At 47.4% G+C, this 20,560-nt stretch overlaps 1 protein-coding gene across 2 annotated transcripts in view; it reads right to left on the bottom strand.

Moving 5' to 3' along the window:
* SHROOM4 (shroom family member 4) overlaps positions 1-20,560 on the bottom strand; it is a 170,043-nt gene that overhangs the window by 130,444 nt on the left and 19,039 nt on the right. For both annotated transcript variants that reach the window (XM_075259351.1, XM_075259352.1), the window contains exon 2: positions 137-288. In XM_075259351.1, the coding sequence (XP_075115452.1) occupies positions 137-288 (152 nt within the window). The remainder of the gene's footprint in view (positions 1-136; positions 289-20,560) is intronic.

Genomic DNA, 20,560 nt, shown 5'->3' with positions numbered 1-20,560 from the left:
ATACTACTGTACCATCTATGAAACTGGATCACTGAAAATTCCCCATTGTGGGACTATTAAAGGATCACCTCTTATTTTTATTTTTTGGAAACTGGCATTTCAGGCATTTAATATTACATACTTAAATGGTAATTACCTCCTAACAATCATTTTGAGAATCTTGTATGAACCCTTGATCAGGATCAAAGCTTCTTGACGTGAACCATGTAAAGGTGTTCCATTAATATTTACCAATTCATCACCTACTTCAATCTTTTCACACTTTGCCGCTTTCCCTCCATCTTCAATCTGTAAAAAAATACAACTGTATTACTTATTTGTTATTTTGGTAAATTGCAGTTCCCGACAAAATAACTAAGGGGGTGTTCACACGCATGTCCGGCCGAAAAAGAAAAAAAAAACATTTTTCCCCAGGAGAGACAGCTATATTACAAGTGCATCTCAATAAATTAGAATATCATTAAAAAGTTATTTATTTTTTTAGTAATTCAATTGAAAAAGTGAACCACGTATAATTATATTGAGTCATTACAGAGTGAACTTTTTCAAGTATTTATGTTAATGTTGATGATTATGACTTACAGCCAAGGAAACCCAAAAGTCATTATCTCAGAAAATTAGAATTACCGTATATACTCGAGTATAAGCCGAGTTTTTCAGCGCAGTTTTTGTGCTGAAAAAGTGCACCTCAACTTATACTCGCATCAATACGGTAATTGAAAATGTCACATGACTGGTCCGCAGTGGAAGACATCTGTGGGAGGCCGCTGGAGCAGCGATAGGTGAGTGGTGAAGCAGCGCTGCCTCCAGGACAGCGCCAAGATGTTTCCAGAGCATCTTCTCTGCCTTGAAAACATCTTAAGTCAGCCCTGGAGACAGCGCTGCCTCACCGACCACCTATCGGCAGCAGCGCTGTTCCAACGGCCTCCCACAGAAGTCTTTTACTGCCGACCAGTGAAATTACCACTCAAGTCAATACGGTAATTGACTCGACCGTATTGACTCGCTCAGACCCCCAAGTACAATAATCGGAGCCCCAGGGGAGATGAAAGAAATTAATAAACAGTTTTACTCACCTCTCCGGGATCCGATGTTAATCCTAGCCGGCTTCAGGCCTATATGGTAAAATCCCAGATGTCACGTGGTCTGCGATTTTACCATATAGGCCCAAAGCATGTGGTAGTAGTAATAGCCTGTTACTTCTAGCACAGGCTTTCGGCCTGTACGGCAACAGGCTGCTACTGCTACCATAAGGCTTTGGGCCTGTATAATAATGCCCCAGACGTCTGACTACATTTATTTTTCCCTGTCCTATGTGCCAGAATTTTCACAATTATTGTAAACATCTTAGAAGCTAAGTGCAGGGGCTATTTCAGGTTTTGGAGGCATACTTCATTTGAGTGTTGCTGTGCCCCTGATAAAAAAAATAAAATAAAATCCATTCACCTATTAAAAACATAAGGCATCCACAATAAAGATGAGCAAACGGCGTTCGATCAAATTGGTATTCGATCAAATATCAGGCCGTTCAAGGTATTCGATTCCAATCGAATACCACGCGGCAAATGCACTAAAAATTCTTATACCCTCCCACCTTCCCTGGAGCTTTTTTTTATACCAATAACTGTGCAGGGGAGGTGGGATAGGAAGTAGGAAAATGTAGGCATTGAAAAAAAAAAATCGGAAAAAGTAATTGACTGGCTAAATCAGGTGACATCCACTTTATACAAATAGTGGATTTCAGATTCAGAAAGGATGGGCTTAATCACACACACACACCCCGACCTCACCGGTTCCCTGTCGCTGCTGTTCCAACACAAAGGCTAGCGTCGCCACAAATAAGGAGCAAAACAGCTCTGAAAAATGTCCATTTTTCATTAGTCTTGCACCTAAGTGGCATCTGTTTCCGCGGATTCCCCATACCTTTCAGAGTATGGAGCAATCCGTAAAAACAGACAAAAATAGGACATAACATTTTGGCAGTCCGTGGCAAAGGACCGTCAAAATAATGGACATGTGAATAGCACTCATTCAGTGACATTAAATTAATGCTGTTGTGTGATGTCAGCCATTATTCACATTCGTGTGAATGTAGCCTTACCCCTTGTAGTTTATATTTAAAGTGAGAAATTAGATTTTTCTACTTGCCATAAAATCCCTTTCTCATTATATTCATTGGGAGGACACTTTACCATGGATATAGACCTGGCCCATAGGTGTTGACCTAGCTAACACTAAGAAATGAGATCGTGTTAGATCTGCCCAGGTGGGCTATACCCTCTCCACAGACAAGAAGTTAATCAGTTTTGTATCAACAGCACTAAAAGAAGACAAAGTGCAGAGCAAGCACCAATATGGCCTGAGCCGTAGAAGAGAAACCAAGGACAACAGTCAAGAACAAAAAAAGCGAAGGGCTGTCCCCCAATAAATACAACAAGAAAAATTTTATGGCAAGTACAAAAATCCAATTTTGTTGTTTATATCACTGGGGGACACAGTACCATGGGGCGTCCTAAAGCAGCCCCAGAGGCTAAGAGAAGAGAAGACACCCTACAGCCGACTGACAGCACAAGAGTTGGATTGGCCTAAAACGCAGTTTTAGCTATTTTCGTCAATTTCCTGTGGCCAAACGGGAGAGGGCACAGGAAAACTGCCGATAGACATGCGCAGTCGGTGCTTTTGGATGAAGACAGGAAGGTGACGCGGGAGAAGAAGCTGTCCGGAGAAGAAGATGTAGGCGTCTCCGGAGAGTTTTGTAACAGCACAGGAGACACCCCCAGTGCTGTCTGCAAACTCAATTCCATATGAAAGAAAGATGATATTTCTCAGGAACAGCGGCGCATATAGAATAATGAAGAATAAGAATAATGAAGGTAAGAGGAGAATAGCCTTTCTTAAGGCTATTCCTACGTGTAATTAGTTAAAAAAGTGAATTCTAATGATAGAATCCCATTAATGTACTGGGCCTGGAATGAAACACTTTAGCCAACGTGAGCCTGTGGCAGAGATAGGCATGGAGGCAGTGGCGTAACTAGGAATGGCGGGGCCCCGTGGCAAACTTTTTACATGCCCCCCCCCCAACCGACACCAAAGACCTCGACCAACCCCCTCCTACACGTTTCTGCGCGTTCTATTGTGCCCCATAGTGGCCCCTGCACACAGTATTATATCTCATAGTGGCGCCTACACACAGTATTATCCCCAATAGTGGCCACTCCATACAGTATTATCCTCCATAGTGACCCCTGCACACAGTATTATATCCCATAGTGGCCCCTACACACAGTATTATCCCCAATAGTGGCCACTCCATACAGTATTATCCTCCATAGTGACCCCTGCACACAGTATTATGTCCCTTAGTGGCCCCTACACACAGTATTATCCCCAATAGTGGCCCCACCATACAGTATTATACCCCATAGTGACCCCTGCACACAGTATTATGTCCCTTAGTGGCCCCTACACACAGTATTATCCCCAATAATGGCCCCTCCATACAGTATTATCCCCCATAGTGCCCCAGCACACAGTATTATGTCCCACTGTGGACACCCATAAACAATTATTATACTCTGGAGGGAGAGGGAGGGAAGGAAATACAGGAAGTGAGAAGCAGACATGGCTTGCAGCCTGGCTGAAAGGCTGAGATGGGAGAACCCCATTAAAGGGGCTCTATCAGCAAAATTATGCTAATAGAGCCCCACATATGCGTGAATAGCCTTTAAAAAAGCTATTCAGGCACCGTAAATGTTCTTGTATGTAGTTCTACGGGGACTGGCAAGTGAGCCTGCGCAGTAGTGCTCCGGAGGGAAGCGCTACTACGCAGGCGCGGGATTTGAAGACAAGAAGACGGAAGAAGACACGGAACCAGAGGGCATAACTACGCGCAGGCTCACTTGCCAGTCCCCATAGAACTACACGAGCGTACTGCACGCTCGCAAACTGCCATTAAGTAAAATGGCGAGTGAGCATGCGCAGTAGCGATCCGGAGGGAAGCACTACTACGCAGGCGCGAGATTTGAAGACCTCAAGCCGGAAGAAGACCAATAGGAAGCCGGCAGAAGAGACGGGACCAGAGGGTGTCGCTCCAAGAAGACAGAAGAGGCAGGCGTGCCCGAAGATGACGCGGCATCGTGCATCACCGTCCCCGGTGCACGTTCGGTAAGATTAGCATATATGTTTTTATGCTTTTATTTAAAAACGGGACCGGGGGTTAATATAACATTTAGGGTGCCTGAATAGCCTTTTCAAAGGCTATTCACGCATATGTGGGGCTCTATTAGCATAATTTTGCTGATAGAGCCCCTTTAAAGGTATTCCACCACTAAAATGCTGATTTTTCTGCCTTAGATGTCGGAATAGCCTTTCCTTATAAAGGAATAGCCGTTCCTTATAAATACCGGTTTTTACCGGTATGCTAATGAGTTCTCCGCAGCAATGAGGGCGGGCCCCAGCGCTCAAACAGCGATGGGGCGTCCCCACTGCTGCCCGAAATCCCTCCCCTCAAGAGACGCCTTCTTCTTCACTTGCATCCTACCCTTCTCTGTCGTCTTCCTTCTTTGTCAGCTCTGACACCTCCGCAGTCGGCTCTGCCAGCGAGACACTGGTAGAGCCGACTGCGCATGTCAGCCGCGGCCATACTTTCGAGGCCGCAAGGCAAGACTGCGCAGGCGTCAGAGCTGACGAAGAAGGAAGATGACAGAGAAGGGGAGGATGCAGGTGAAGAAGGCGGCGTCGCTGGAGACAGGGTCTCTGGCAGCAGTGTGGACGCCCCCATCACCGTTTGAGCACTGGGACCCGCCCTCATTGATGCAGAGAACTCATTAGCATACCGGTAAAAACTGGTATTTCTAAGGAACGGCGCGGCGGAGACCACGTCTAAAGGTAAGAGACGAATAGCCTTTTTAAAGGCTATTCTGACATCTAAAGCAGAAAAAGCAGCGTTTTAGTGGTAGAATCCCTTTAAGTAACAAAAAACAAAAGGCCTGCAAACAGGACAGGTCTGCCTGAAACGGACACTTGGATAAAACTGATTAACTTCCTGTCTGTGGAGAGGGTATAGCCCACCTGGGCAGAGCCAAAACTTTCCCATTTCCTAGTGTCAGCCTCCCAGTGGGTGGGCCTAAACCCATGGTATGGTGTTCCCTAATGAATACAACAAATATAAGGGTTTTCTTCTAAACTTTTATTATTAGTTTAGTTTTTATCAGTTATTAAAAGACTTGTTAATCTGTTTTTAAATAAAATTTAGTGGAATTGAACATGTGAACATCCATGTTTTAAGGAGTTTTCCAGAACTGTGATTTATGGATTGCTATGGCCTCTTCAGTGAGTAAGTACCCAGTACAACATCATACATTGTATACTGGTGAAGCTTCTTATTGCGGCTCAACCCCATTACTTTGAAAAGGGTTGAGCTGAAGAATGAAAAATATGAAGTCACTGGCCTGTGAAGAGAAATTGTAGTTCAATATGTTAGTCACAGACAACCACTTTAATATACTGTAGTACTCCTTTACTGAACTAAATTGTACATTTCAGAGGCCCATTATTGTAGGTCCTCTATGGTAGAGCCTAAAAGGTATTCATACCCTGTTTCCCCGAAAATAAATCATCCCTCAAAAGTAAGACTATGTTTTACTTTCGGGGGATGACTTTGAATGTTGAATAGCCTTATATAAGGCACCCCCAGAAATTAAGTGGTTTGTGTGCTTGCTGCGCAAAGACTTTATGAAGAAAAACATTGCAGCCGGCTGAACTGTGTGCGGTGTTCCGTGTGCATGTGGATAAGATAATGCAGACTCTCATTTTTCTGGTACTGTAAAATGCAGTGGTCTTTCTTCTGCATTTCAACCGAAGGCAAAAACACCATTTCTGCAGCTTTTATTATTGCAAATTTTGCTGCGTTTTTTTTTTTTTTTTTTTTTTTTTTTTTTTTTTTGAGGCAAAACTAGAAAATGTCTACAAAAGTACAAAATTAATGGGAAATATAAAGGAAGTACTTTTACTTCTACCCACTGCTCAATCCATTCCTGGCTTAGGCACAAAAAAAAAAAAAAAAAACACACACACACAGCACAATGTGGGGCCTCATCTTATATCATTAGAAACCCTTTCTACAGTAAATACATGCAGGAATAGCCTTAAGAAAGGCTATTCTTCTCTTACCTTTATTATTTTGATCTGCATCGCCGTTCCTTAGAAATATCATCTTTATGTAAATGAGCTTTCCCCAGGGCTCAAACAGCGTTGGGGGTGTCCAGCGATGTCTCTGTCTTCTTCTCTGCCTTCTTCTTGCGCAATCCTCTTCTCTGGGTCCAAAAGTGCTGACTACGCATGTCCGTTGGCCATTTTCCTGTGGGCCAAACGGGAGAGGCCACGGGAAAATAGCCAACTGCTCTGACTGCGCATGTTCGGCGGCGCTGTTGGACCTAGAGAAGAGGATCGCGCGAAAAAAAGGCGGAGGGGGTGAAGACGACAGGCCGTTGCTGGAGAGTTTTCAAGCAGCACTGGGGACACCCCCAGTGTTGTTTGAGCACTGGGAATGCCCCCAGTGCTGCGAGAAAGCTCATTTACATAAAGATGATATTTCTAAGGAACGGTGATGCAGATCAAAATAATAAAGGTAAGAGAAGAATAGCCTTTCTTAAGGCTATTTCAGCATGTATTTACTGTAGAAAGGGTTTCTAATGATAGAATCCCTTTAAAGGGATTCTATCACTGCCCCAAGCTACCTTAAATCGCTCCCATAGTGCTGTAGATACTGTTAGAATAAAAACCATACCATTTATAAGTTTCAGAGCCTCAGGGATGCGGAGAAGCAGCACTTTTATTCTTTAGTGAAACAAAAATCTTGGAGCACAGGAAGAGTCTTCATGCAAGGAACACTGCTGCATCATCACTAAACATGCCCATGTTGTATTCAGCTCCTCCAATTGGGCAGTGCGATTTGATCCTTTCCAGTGTCAGTTGAGTCTCACACTGCTTTGGGGGTACGTGCTGAAAGCAGAATGGGAGAGTTTAGTGAAGATGCAGCAGTGCTCAGTAATAGAAGAAAACTCCCTCTGCTCCAAGATCCTCATTTTAATAAAGAATAAAAGTGCTTTCTCTATGCATCCCTGAAGCTCTGAAACTTAAGAAAGCTATGGTTTTTACCCTGTTAAAAGCATCTACAGCACTATAGGAGCCATTTAAAGTAGCTGGAGGCGTTGATAGGGGATTGATAAGTGGAGTGTAAGTTGTTGGGAGGGGGATGTTAAAAAAAACGCTCAAAAAAAATAAATAAAAAGAATTAAAAATGGATTGTTCTACTTAATACATTTCACCATATTGCATAAATGAGGCAGTTAGCTTTAAAGGGATTCTACCACTAAAACACTTTTTTTTCTAGTTACCACGTCGGAATAGCCTTTAAAAAGGCTATTCGTCTCTTACCTGTGGAAGTGCTCTCCGCCGCGCCGTTCGTTCAAAATACCGGTTTGTACCGGTATGCTAATGAGTTCTCTCGCAGCGATGGGGGCGTCCCCATCGCAGGAGCAGCGATGGGGGCGTCCCCATTGCAGCTCGAAAACTCACCGCAGCGCCGCCTCTCTGGTCTTCGGTGTCCTCCCCTTGCTTCTTCAGCGTAGTCGGACGCCTGCGCAGTACGCTCTGTTTGACGAAGATTGCCGAACGTACTGCGCATGCGCGAAATTGCGGTCCCAGCCATAGTGCGGGCACCGGACTTTCGCGCATGCGCAGTACGTTCGGCAATCTTCGCCGAACAGAGAGCATACTGCGCAGGCGTCCGACAGACGCTGAAGAGGCAAGGGGAGGACACCGAAGACCAGAGAGGCGGCGCTGCGGTGAGTTTTCGAGCTGCAATGGGGACGCCCCCATCGCTGCTCCTGCGATGGGGACACCCCCATCGCTGCGAGAGAACTCATTAGCATACCGGTACAAACCGGTATTTTGAACGAACGGCGCGGCGGAGAGCACTTCCACAGGTAAGAGACGAATAGCCTTTTTAAAGGCTATTCCGACGTGGTAACTAGAAAAAAAAGTGTTTTAGTGGTAGAATCCCTTTAAAGGGATCCTATCACTCACACACAATTTTTTTCTAGGTACCATGTCGGAATAGCCTTTCCGAAAGGCTATTCTCCTACCTTTCATCGTCTTCTCCGCGCCACCATTCGCCTACAATCCCGGTTTCTCTCGGTATGCAAATTATCTCTCTCGCAGCATCGGGGCGGGCTTCCACAGTATTGTAAGCGGCCATTTTCTCGTGGCCTGTGGACATGTGCAGTCTGCTCTGCCCAAAGCCTAGAAGTTACAAGCTACCGCCGGAAGATGAAGAGGAAGAGGACGCTCCTGACGAAGATGAAGGCAGCACTGAAGAGAGTTCTCTCGCACCATTGGGGACGCCCCCAGTGCTGTGAGAGAGCTAATTTCCATACGGAGAGAAACCAGGATTGTAGGCGAACGGCGGTGCGGAGAAGACGATGAAAGGTAGGAGAAGAATAACCTCTCTTATGGCTATTCCGATGTGGTACCTAGACAAAAAATTGTGTGTGAGTGATAGAATCCGTTTAACCATTCTTAGGGTAAGTTCACAGAGAAGAATTTACCATGGATTTGGAGGCCGATTCCAGCCCCGAATCCACGGCAGATTCCGCCTGGATTCTGCCTTCCATTGTATTCAATGGGAGGTAGAGATCACAGAAAGACGCTGAAAAAATAAACATCTTGGTTAATTTAGCTTGAAGATGCTAACTCAACCATGGATTCCGCGACTTGAGAAGCTCTCACACGTGGGCAAAGGGGAGGTTTTTGACAGCGGATTTCACTTCAAAATCAGCCCCTTTAGGGCTAGTTCACACGTGGGCAAAGGGGAGTTTTTTGACAGCGGATTTCGCTTCAAAATCAGCCCCTTTACAATGGAGCCCTATGTGAAGCTAGCGGTTTTTTCAGCCCATTCACTTTATGGGAGGGGAAAACAGCCTGGCTTTTTTTGAAAGCAGTTTTTACAAAAAAAAAGCTTCCTAATTAGGAAGCGGTTTTCTTCAGGACCAAAATAAGCCAGGAGGTTTTTATGTGTGAACTAGCCCTTAGGGATTCATCTAGGCCTAATAATCAAAAAGCCATTACGTAATGCTGATGCAGGACATTGACTGTCGCCGGAAAAAGGTATTGGAATTTGCCAATAAAATAATGTTTGTTTTTTTTTCATTTTTGATGTGTGATATTGTTTTGTTTGTTTCACTTCATATTAGCTCATACTCTGGTTGTAGTGTTTCATCATTGTTCTGCTCAGGGCCAGTTTTAGACAAAATGGGACCATGGGCAAAATTAATAATGAAATATTGTACAAACAGTCACATTTTGTGTGCTACAGTGCCCATCACTGGTGCTTATAGGGATGTTCCTATGTCTTTTAAGTGGTGCTTTGTAAATTTGTAAGGTTTTTTTTGCCTAGTCAAACTAGTTCCTTCTGTGATTTATCTTTAAAGATCAGGTGCCGAAGTAACAAGGCATATTCCCTTCTCTATACACTACAAAATATTTATGTACATACAGAGTTAACAAATAGGATGGCTATACCAAGACTAAATACTGTCACATCACCCGCTGACCGCTATATCAGGACTAAATACTAACACGCCAGCCACTGACCGCTATACTGGGACTAAATACTGTCATATCAGCCACTTACTACCAGATTCCCCTCTGCTCTCATAATACACGTTTACTGTATAATGTTCCCTTCACAGCACCAAACACTTCACAACTATCATAGTTTCCTTCATTCCCTATACGAAGAACATACCCAGACCCCTTATATTTGCAGACGCTCCCTCATAATGCTAGCCAGCTTTCCAATGACATACACCGCGTCTCTGCAGGTTGGACAACCAGAGAACTGATGCAGGTGAAGTGCATTTAAAATAGAACCTTTCATGTCTTCAGAGATGTGCGGTATTATATACTGCTAGAAAGCTGACTGACTTCAGTCAGCTTTGCCAGTATTTGCCATGGTGGAGATATTGGTGCAGTTCGTTTCGGCACCAATACCTCTCCACTGTTGGAAAGTGGGGGCCTTCCAGCCTAGCGTCATCACTGGGCAGAAAAAAAATGCCCCTCTGAAAGTACAAGGCTATAGAAGAGTACGGTCAGTAGGGCGTTCCTCACAGCCAGTGTCGGACTGGGATGACTAGGGCCCACCAGTGGAATTGTTTCTAGGGGTCCACCGCCAGGACCCCTGCAGATCAACTTTACCTAGACATCACGGCTACAGGTAATAACAATGCCATGCTGCTCACCCACCATATGATGTTCACCGCTGCACTGCTTAAACCCACCACAACACCCAGTATGGCAAGTGAACAGCGTGGCTTTTAAAATTATTAGAATTACCTGTACCTACGCTGTCTCTGGCAGCAGTGTGGACGCCCCCATCACCGTTTGAGCACTGGGACCCGCCCTCATTGATGCAGAGAACTCATTAGCATACCGGTAAAAACTGGTATTTCTAAGGAACGGCGCGGCGGAGACCACGTCTAAAGGTAAGAGACGAATAGCCTTTTTAAAGGCTATTCTGACGTCTAAAGCAGAAAAAGCAGCGTTTTAGTGGTAGAATCCCTTTAAGTAACAAAAAACAAAAGACACGAGAGACAATGGGGTGCTGGGGACAGGCGAGTATGGTTTTTTGGTTGTTAAAATCCAATCGCAAAACTGGAGAGAACCTGGCTGCATCACTTACCTCACCCCGCTCCTGCTTGCCACCTCTCCTCTTTCTGTTGCACTCTGGGACTTGAGCACCACACATCACGATGATGTGATGTGTGGCCTACAGGGGGTTCCTGCAACTTAGTCATTGTTATGCTGGAACCCGAGACCAGGCACCAGCATTACAATACAGTGGGAAATTCACTTGGGGGGGGGGGGGGGTAATTCTACAACTCTCAACAGATCCAGAGCATCTGGAGCTGCTGGGAGTTGTAGTTCTCAGAGGGGTCAGTGGAATTAATAGATTAGGGGGCAAAATAGGGGAAAAAGTTGTCTTTGTTTGTGTGGATAAGTTGTACTTACCTTCCACATTGCTGGTCTTTGGCTCTTCTGTAGAAACCCGCTGCCACGCTCAGCGTCAAGAAGTCAGTGACACTTGCAGCATCAAGCTGGATTGGTTCCAGTGGCTGCCCATCACCAGGGCCCAGGATACAGGGGGCGGGTCTAGAATAGGGGTAGCAACCTTTTTTGTTTAGCGTGCCTCGGACTACCGAGCAATAATTGTAAGGCTAATGAGCCCTATATGCAGTGGCGGATCCAGGGTTTGCGGGGCCCTGGGCAATTGACTTTGGTGGGGCCCTACTTACTGGGGGTCTCGCACTTCTAACCTGTACCTCCCAACTGTTGAAGACTAGAAAGAGGGAATAAAACGTGCGGCGCGCGCAGCGCGCCGCAGCAAATTAGGCCCCACCCACTTTTATGTTGACTCCACCCATTCTCATTCAATTTTCATGTGATTCCACACAGTATAATCCTCCTACAGTCACCCGTAAATTATATCTCCCCCCCATTTTCATATACACCCTTCATCTACCCCTAGTTTCATGTCCCCCCTCTAGCTCTGTCCCCAGTTTCATGCCATTCTCCCCCTTTATCTGCCCACAGTTTCATTTCCCCCCCGTCTCTGCCCCAGTGTCATGCCGTTCTCCCCCCTTCATCTGCCCCAGTGTCATGCCGTCCCCCCCTTTATCTGCCCCAATGTCATGCCATTCCCCCCCTTCATCTGCCCTAGTGTCATGCCGTTCTCCCCCTCCATCTGCCCCAGTGTCATGCTGTTCTCCCCCCTTCATCTGCCCCAGTGTCATGCCGTTCTCCCCCCCTCCATCTGCCCCAGTGTCATGCCGTTCTCCCCCCTCCATCTGCCCCAGTGTCATGCCGTTCTCCCCCCTCCATCTGCCCAAGTGTCATGCCGTTCTCCCCCCTCCATCTGCCCCAGTGTCATGCCGTTCTCCCCCTCTATCTGCCCCAGTGTCATGCCATTCTCCCCCCTCCATCTGCCCCAGTGTCATGCCATTCTCCCCCCTCCATCTGCCCCAGTGTCATGCCATTCTCCCCCCTCCATCTGCCCCAGTGTCATGCCATTCTCCCCCCTCCATCTGCCCCAGTGTCATGCCATTCTCCCCCCTTCATCTGCCCCAGTGTCATGCTGTTCTTCCCCCCTTCATCTGCCCCAGTGCCATGCCATTCTCCCCCCTCCATCTGCCCCAGTGTCATGCCATTCTCCCCCCTCCATCTGCCCCAGTGCCATGCCATTCTCCCCCCTTCATCTGCCCCAGTGTCATGCCATTCTCCCCCCTCCATCTGCCCCAGTGTCATGCCGTTCTCCCCCTCCATCTGCCCCATTGCCATGCCGTTCTCCCTCCTCCATCTGCCCCAGTGTCATGCCGTTCTCACTCACACACACACTCACCATTCCTCGTTCCCTCGCAGCTCTCTCCCTCAGACACATATTGTAGCCGCGATGTGATGACGTCATCACATCGCGGCTACAAATGCCGGAGGCCGGAGCTCAGCGTTAAAGCCGGAGCTGAGCTGTGACAGCTTCGGCTTTAAACGCCTATGTATTTCATCTCATCGGCGTCCTACCGCCGATGAGCTGAAATACATAGGCGTTTAAAGCAGGAGCTGTGAGCTCAGCTCCTGCTTTAACGCTGAGCTCTGTTGGAGTCGGGACATGCCGACCGGGACCATTTTGTTAGGTCCCGGCCGCGCCGCGGGGCCCCGGGCGGTTGCCCGGCTCGCCCGGCCCTGGATCCGCCCCTGCCTATATGATAGTCATATAGCACAAACCTCAGCATAGGGGTGCTGCCATACTGTGCTGCCAGCCACATATGTTTACCGCTATTTACCTTGATACACCTGTAATTTTCCATTAGAAGTCAGTGGTAACCACATCCGTGCCATTTGTGTGCAGCAGGACTAACGCTGAGGCCCACGTTATGAAAACACAGCTTTTTTTTTTTTATTGCAGATTTTGCTGCGTTTTTCTGAGCCAAAGCCAGGAGTGGATGGAGCAGAAGGAAGAAGTATAAGAATCTTCCTAGATATTTCCCATTCCTTTAGTAGTCCTTTCTTGGCTTTCGCTCAAAAAAATGCAGCAAAATCTTTAACAAAAACGCAATGTGGGGCTTCAGCCTTAGGTCTCCCGCACACAAACGGCACGGTTGTGGTTACCACTGACCCAGTGGCGTAACTAGGAATGGCGGGGCCCCGTGGCGAACTTTTCACATGCCCCCCCCCCCCCCCGACCGACACCGAAGACCTCGACCGACCCCCTAATACGCATTCCTGCGCGTTCTATTATCTCCCATAGTGGCCCCTGCACACAGTATTATGCCCCATAGTTGTCCCTGCACACAGTATTATCCCACATAGTGGCCCCTGCACACAGTATTATCCCACATAGTGGCCCCTGCACACAGTATTATGCCCCATAGTGGCCCCTGCAAACAGTATTATCCCCCATAGTGGCCCCTGCACACAGTATTATGCCCCATAGTGGCCCCTGCAAACAGTATTATCCCCCATAGTGGTCCCTCCACACAGTATTATGTTCCATAGTGGCCCCTGCACACAGTATTATGTCCCATAGTGACCCCTGCACACAGTATTATCCCCCATATTGGCTCCTGTACACAGTATTATAGCCCATAGTGGCCCCTGCACACAGTATTATGTCCCATAGTGGCCCCAGTACACAGTATTATCCCCAAAAGTGACCCCTGCACACTGTATTATGCCCCATAGAGGCCCCTGCACACAGTATTATCCCCCATAGTGGCCCCTGCACACAGTATTATGTCCCATAGTGACCCCTGCACACAGTATTATCCCCCATAGTGGCCCCTGTACACAGTATTATAGCCCATAGTGGACACCCATAAACAATTATTATACTCTGGGTCTTTTCAGAGACCACAGTAATAGCAGTTAACCCCATCATGTCCCTCACATTAACCCCCTGTGTGCCTAACATAAGAGTTACTGATATGTAAGACATATGGAATACCTCCCAACTTTTGAAGAACTGAAAGAGGGACAAAATGTGTGGCGTGCTACGCGCGGCACGGCAAATTTAGCCCCGCCCACTTTTGTGTTGACTCCGCCCACTAATTAATTTTTCATGTGCCCGCACACAGTATAATCCTCCTACAGTCACCCGTAAATTATATGTCCCCCCTCTATCTCTCCCCCAGTTTTATATACACCCTTCATCTGCCCCCAGTTTCATGTCCCCCCTCCATCTCTGTCCCCAGATTCTTGTCCCCCATCTCTGCCCCCAGATTCATGTCCCCCATCTCTTCCCTCAGTTTCCTGTCCCCCCATCTCTGCCTCCAGTTTCTTGTCCCCCCCATCTCTGCCCCCAGATTCATGTCTCCTCCATCTCTGCCCCAGATTCATATCCCCTCCATCTCTGCCCCCAGATTCATGTCCCCCATTTCTGCCCCCAGATTCATGTCCCCTCCATCTGTGCCCCCAGATTCATGTCCCCTCCATCTCTGCCCCCAGATTCATGTCCCCTCCATCTCTGCCCCCAGATTCATGTCCCCTCCATCTCTGCCCCCAGTGTCATGCCGTCCTCTCCTTCATCTGCCCCCAGTTTCATGTTCCACCTTAGTGTACACATTACACTTACCTTCTCCTTCGCTCCCTCGCTGCTCTCTGCGCGCCTCTCTTTCTCGCTGACACAGTTGTAGACGCGGACGCAGATCTGAGTTGAAATCAGGACATACCTCCCTCCAACCAGGACCGCGGGACACGTCACCCAAATCGTGAATGTCCACGGAAATCGGGACGGTTGGGAGGTATGCATATGGAGGTAATAATTATTACATTAAACAGTATTAAGGCACTTTATTATTACCTCCATATATGTCAAATATCAGTAACCCTAATATGGGGCATACAGGGGTTAATGTGAGGGACATGATGGGGTTAATTGCTATCAATGTGAGACACATGGAGTTACTAACACTAAATTAATAACCCCAAATGCCTGACATTAATAGGAATAGTAACCCCCCCTCCCCCCTCCAGCATGTACCTGGTGAATTTTACTTTCACTTTGTAGTACAGAGCTTCCTCTCCTCCTCCTCTTCTTTGCAGGGTCCGGGCAGCAGCCTTATGCTGCACAGCGATGAGCTCCGCCTCCTGGGCTTTCCTCACTAGTAAGAGAATGGGGACGCTGCCTCCTCTTAATATATGCAGGTCCCGAAGTACTAATAGCAAGTACTAATAGTTGAGGCTCGGGGCGATTCCCCGGTAACCCGGTGGGCCAGTCCGACCCTGCTCACAGCCCAAGAAAGTTGTTGAGCTGAAAAACCCACTCTTCTGAAAGTGGAGAGATATTGCTGCTGAAATTAATAGCACCGATATCTCCAGCACAAGGACACATTCTGTGAAAGCAGGCAGTGCAGTGAATTCAGCGCATTGTTGTCTTTCTAGTGGTATGTAATACCACCCATCTCTGAAGACATGAAAGGTCTGCTTTAAAGGGGCTCTATCACTGGGAAAAGTCATTTTTATCTAAACACATGATTGCATAGGTTAGAAAGTCTATTCTACACTTACCTTTAGTATGTAGATTGCCTCAGTGGTCTCTGAATAAGTCCGTTTTTATTAATATGCTAATGAGCCTCCAGTCTAATTAGCATATGAATGAAAACGGACTTATTCAGAAACCATTGAGGCAATCTTCATACTATAGGTAGGTGTGAAATAGACTTTCTAAAGCAGGGGTGGGCAATTAATTTTCTCATGGGGTCGCATAAGAAATTGAAACTATGCTAGAGGGCTGTGCCATGGCAAATTTAGCTCCACCCACTTCTACATTGACTCCGCCCATTCCCAATCATCTTTCCATGTGCCCCCACAAAGTATAATCCTCCTACAGTCACCCGTACACTATATGCCCCCACATTATAATGTTCCCTTCCAACTGCCCCACAGTATTAGCTCCCTCTCCTGGTGCCCCAGTATAAACTGGTGGAAACTAGAGGGGACATGAAACTGGAGCAGCTGGAGGGGGACATTAAACAGTGGGGGTAGGGGGCCACACGGTGGCTCAGTGGTTAGCACTGAAGCCTTGCAGCGCTGGAGTCCTGGTGTTCAAATCCCGCCAAGGGCATAAAACCATCTGCAAGGAGTTTGTATGTTCTCCCCGTGTTTGCATGGATTTCCATCCCATATTCCAAAGACATACTGATAGGGAAAAAAAATGTGCATTGTGAGCTCTATATGGGGCTCACAATCTACATTAAAAAAAAAAAAAATAAATAAACAGTGGGGGTAGTTGGAGGGGGGCAATAAATTGACAGCTGGAGCGGGACATGAAACTGGGGGCAACTAGAGGGGGACATTAAAATCGGGAAGCAGACATTAAACCGTAGGGGTAGCTGGAGGGTGACATTAAACTGGGGACAACTAGAGGCAGACAGGTCCCCCTACAGCTTCCTCCACGGTTTAATGTCCCCCCAGTCTAAGTGCCCTCTTCATCTACCCCCAGTTTCATGTCCCCCCCCTCCATCTGCCATCTCTGCCCTAGTATAACATTCCCCTTCCATCTCTGCCCCTAGGTTACTGACACACACACACACAGACACATATAGACACACACAGGGCCGCCATCAGGAATTTTGGGGCCCAATACAGCCTAAGTGTCTGGACCCCCCCCCCCCCCGCCATTTTAAAAACCAGATTCATGTCCCCTCCATCTCTGCCCCCATATTCATGTCCCCTCCATCTCTGCCCCCATATTCATGTCCCCTCCATCTCTGCCCCCAGTGTCATGCCGTCCTCTCCATCTCTGCCCCCAGATTCATGTCTCCACATCTCTGCCCCCAGATTCATGTCCCCACATCTCTGCCCCCAGTGTCATGTCCCCCCATCTCTGCCCCCAGTGTCATGCCGTCCTCTCCATCTCTGCCCCCAGTGTCATGCCGTCCTCTCCATCTCTGCCCCAAGTGTCATGCCGTCCTCTCCATCTCTGCCCCCAGTGTCATGCCGTCCTCTCCTTCATCTGCCCCCAGTTTCACGTTCCACCTCAGTGTACACGACATTACACTTACCTTCTCCTTCGTTCCCTCGCAGCTCTCTGTGCGCCTCTCTCTCACTGGCGCACAGTTGTAGACACGATGTGACGTCATCACATCGCGTCTACAAGCCAGTAGCAGCGGCGGCGAAGCGAGGAGCTGACACAGGTCAGCTTCTCGCTTCAGCCACATATGTGTCAGCGAGAGAGGCGCGCAGCGGCGAAGCGAGGAGCTGACCTGTGTCAGCTCCTCGCTTCAGCCGCGTATGTCTACAACTCAGATCTGTGTCCTCTGGATGGAAGATCTGAGTTGAAATAGGACATACAATGACTGCTACGGGCACCAGCACACGGTAGCGGGCCAAAACCGGGCCCCCCCCCCCCATTTTTCAATTTGGCCGGGCCCCTGACGCCAGTAGCAGTAGTACTGGCCTATCGGCGGCCCTGGACACACACACACATATAGACAGACACATATAGACACACACACATACAGACACACATATAGACAGACCAGTGGCGTAACTACCACAGAGGCAGCAGAGGCAGCTGCCACAGGGCCCGGGACATTAGGGGCCCGGTGACAGCTGCTACTGCTGCTATCATTATTCTCGGAGGTCTTTTTGGACCCCCGAGTATAATGATCGGGGCCCCCTGTTGGTGGAATACTTTCCACCAACAGGGGGCCCCGAAGCTGCAGCAACGGCTGACACACAGGAGCTGCAGGTCTGGCTCCTCTCAGCGCTTCAGGACGCTCCCCCTCTCTCCCACCCCTCCCTTTCTCTGTCTGTCCTCTGCCCACCAATGAGAGGGCTGAGGAGAGCCCAGGAGGCGGGGCTTATCCCTGCCAAGCTCCTACCATCCTGCACACAAGAGGAGAAGAGTTTTAGTAACTCCATGTGCCTCATATTAATAGCAGTTAACCCCATCATGTCCCTCACATTAACCCCTGTGTGCCTCACCATAAGAGTTACTGATATGTGAGACATATGGGGGTAATAATAATGAAGATACTTTATTATTACCTCCATGTCTCTCACATATCAGTAACTCTTATGGTGAGGCACACAGGGGTTAATGTGAGGGACATGATGGGGTTAACTGCTATTAATATGAGGCACATGGAGTTACTAAATTGTAATGCACATGACCAGATTTTTATCCACAATTGTCCTGGTATAGCGGTCAGCGGGTGACGTGACAATATTTAGTCCTGTAGGGGCCACTATGGGACATAATACTGTATGCAGGGACCACTATTGGGTATAATATGGTGTGCAGGGGCCTCTAAGGGACATAATACTGTGTGCAGGGGCCACTATGGGGGATAATACTGTGTGCAGGGGTCACTATGGGGCATAATACTGTGTGCAGGGGCCACTATTGGTCATAATAGAGCGCGCAGGAATGCGTAGGAGGGACTCGGTTGAGATCTTCGGTGTCGGGGGGGCCCCATGTCAAAAGTTCGCCACGGGGCCCCGCCATTCCTAGTTACGCCACTGACGCTGGGTTCACACCTGCGTCTGGGGTCTCCGTACTATGGTTTCCGTCTTCTGCATGGCAGAAGACGGAAACCATAGATCGGGTCCGGCCGTGCGCGGCGGTGAGCGTTTTAGGCTCTCTGCCGCAAAACCGGATTTTTTTATCTGGACACAGAGTAGTGCATGTCCGACTCTGTGTCCGGATTATAAAACCAGGTTTCGCGGCGGAGAGCGCAAAATGCTCACTGCCGCGCACGGCCGGACAGCTTTCTCACCCATTCAAATGAATGGGTGAGAAAGTCTCCTGCAGGCTTCCGTCTCCTGCATCTGTTTTATGCAGGAAACGGAAACCTGCAATAAGGACCGAAGACGCAGATGTGAACGAGCCCTGAGACAGACACACATATAGACAGACACACATATAGACAGACACATATAGACAGACACATATAGACACACACACATACAGACATACACATATAGAGAGACACATATAGGGAGACACACACACACACTCTCCCCCCTGCAGCTCACCTTACATCTTTCAGTACCTTATGACACACTCACATGTCTCCATCTTAGGCCGGCACTAAGACACGCCCCCTAGACACGCCTCCCTAGTCAAAGCTGTGCGGGCCAGATTGAATCAGTCAGAGGGCCGGATATGGCCCGGGGGCCGGGCTTTGCCCAGGTCTGTTCTAAAGGCTATGCAAAGGTGTGATTAGTTAAAAATGACTTTTCCTAGTGATAGAGCCCCTTTAAGCTAAGCCCCACAATGCAGAAACAGTGCTTTTGGCTACTACAGAAAAAAAAAAAAAGATGCGTTTTACAGAACCAAAGACAATTAAATTTAGTGACTTACTGCTATTTCCCCTCCCCCCTCCCCAGTGTTTGTTTTTTTAGTTGTTATCTCACTGTCTTATCTGTGCATCACACTATACTGCTGAATTCACACACAGTTTTTCGGTCAGGATTTTGGACAGGAAAAACCGCTCAGTAAAATTCGTGTGGCGTTTGACACTTTTTTTTGTTGTTTTTTTTTGTGGCGTTTGAGGCTTATTTTAGGTGTTTTTGGAAATGTGGCCATGCACTATTTCTTAAAAACACCTCGTGGTTTTTGTCAATTCTGCGTCAAAACATGCGTCCAAAAACCGTGAGGCAGATTTTCTGCCTCCCATTGACTTGCATTGATTTTTTCAGACGGAATCCGCCTGAAGAATGGACATGTTGCTTCTTTTTTCCGCTAGCGGAAAATACCGCTAGTGCAAATAAATTACAAGCGGATTACATAGGAGTGTATGGTGATGCGTTTTTTGGAGGTGGATTTTGAGGCCTGTGAACTCAGGCTAAGGCCCCATGTAGCAGGCCACAGCAAAAAAGTGCTGCAGGAAAACCGCAGCGACAACGCACCAGTTTTTCCCGCAGTGCTTTTAACAGAAACTCCACAGAGGTTTCCTCTGTGTGCTTTCTGCTTCCATTATACCTATAGGGAAACCAACAGTATTTGACATGTTGTACTTTACTGAAAAGGCAAAATTAGACTGATATAACTTAAGTAAATGTATTTTTTTAAAAACTCGCAAATACTGAAGATTTTGAAAATTTTTCAATGTTTTCCCATTTTCTGCTGCAATATCTCACATATACACAGTAATACAGGGCACAAAAAGTTAGTAGTTATATATTTCCAAATGTTCCTTTTGTGTTTCAAGCATATTTGAAATAATTTTAGCATATTTGAGTAATTTAGACAATTTACAAGTTTAAAAGAAGAAAACGGGGGTGAATAACCCTAAAGAGGACACACTAAAATATTAACCTTTATTAAGATCCAGTTAAAATAGCCTTACGCTGGGTTCACACTAGCGTTCGATGTCCGTAGTCAGACCAGGTCCAGCTGTGAGCGTTTTGAGCTCTCCACGGCGAAACCTATTTTCTTAAACCAGACAAAGTCCTGCATGTCCGAATTTGTGTCCGGTTTAAAAAAAAATAAAATGTTTCG

This window comes from Leptodactylus fuscus, chromosome 11, assembly GCF_031893055.1.
Source record: "Leptodactylus fuscus isolate aLepFus1 chromosome 11, aLepFus1.hap2, whole genome shotgun sequence".
NCBI classification, from domain to species: domain Eukaryota; kingdom Metazoa; phylum Chordata; class Amphibia; order Anura; family Leptodactylidae; genus Leptodactylus; species Leptodactylus fuscus.
The sequence above is the reverse complement of the archived record's forward strand: the minus strand, read 5'-3'. Positions and strand labels throughout refer to the sequence as shown.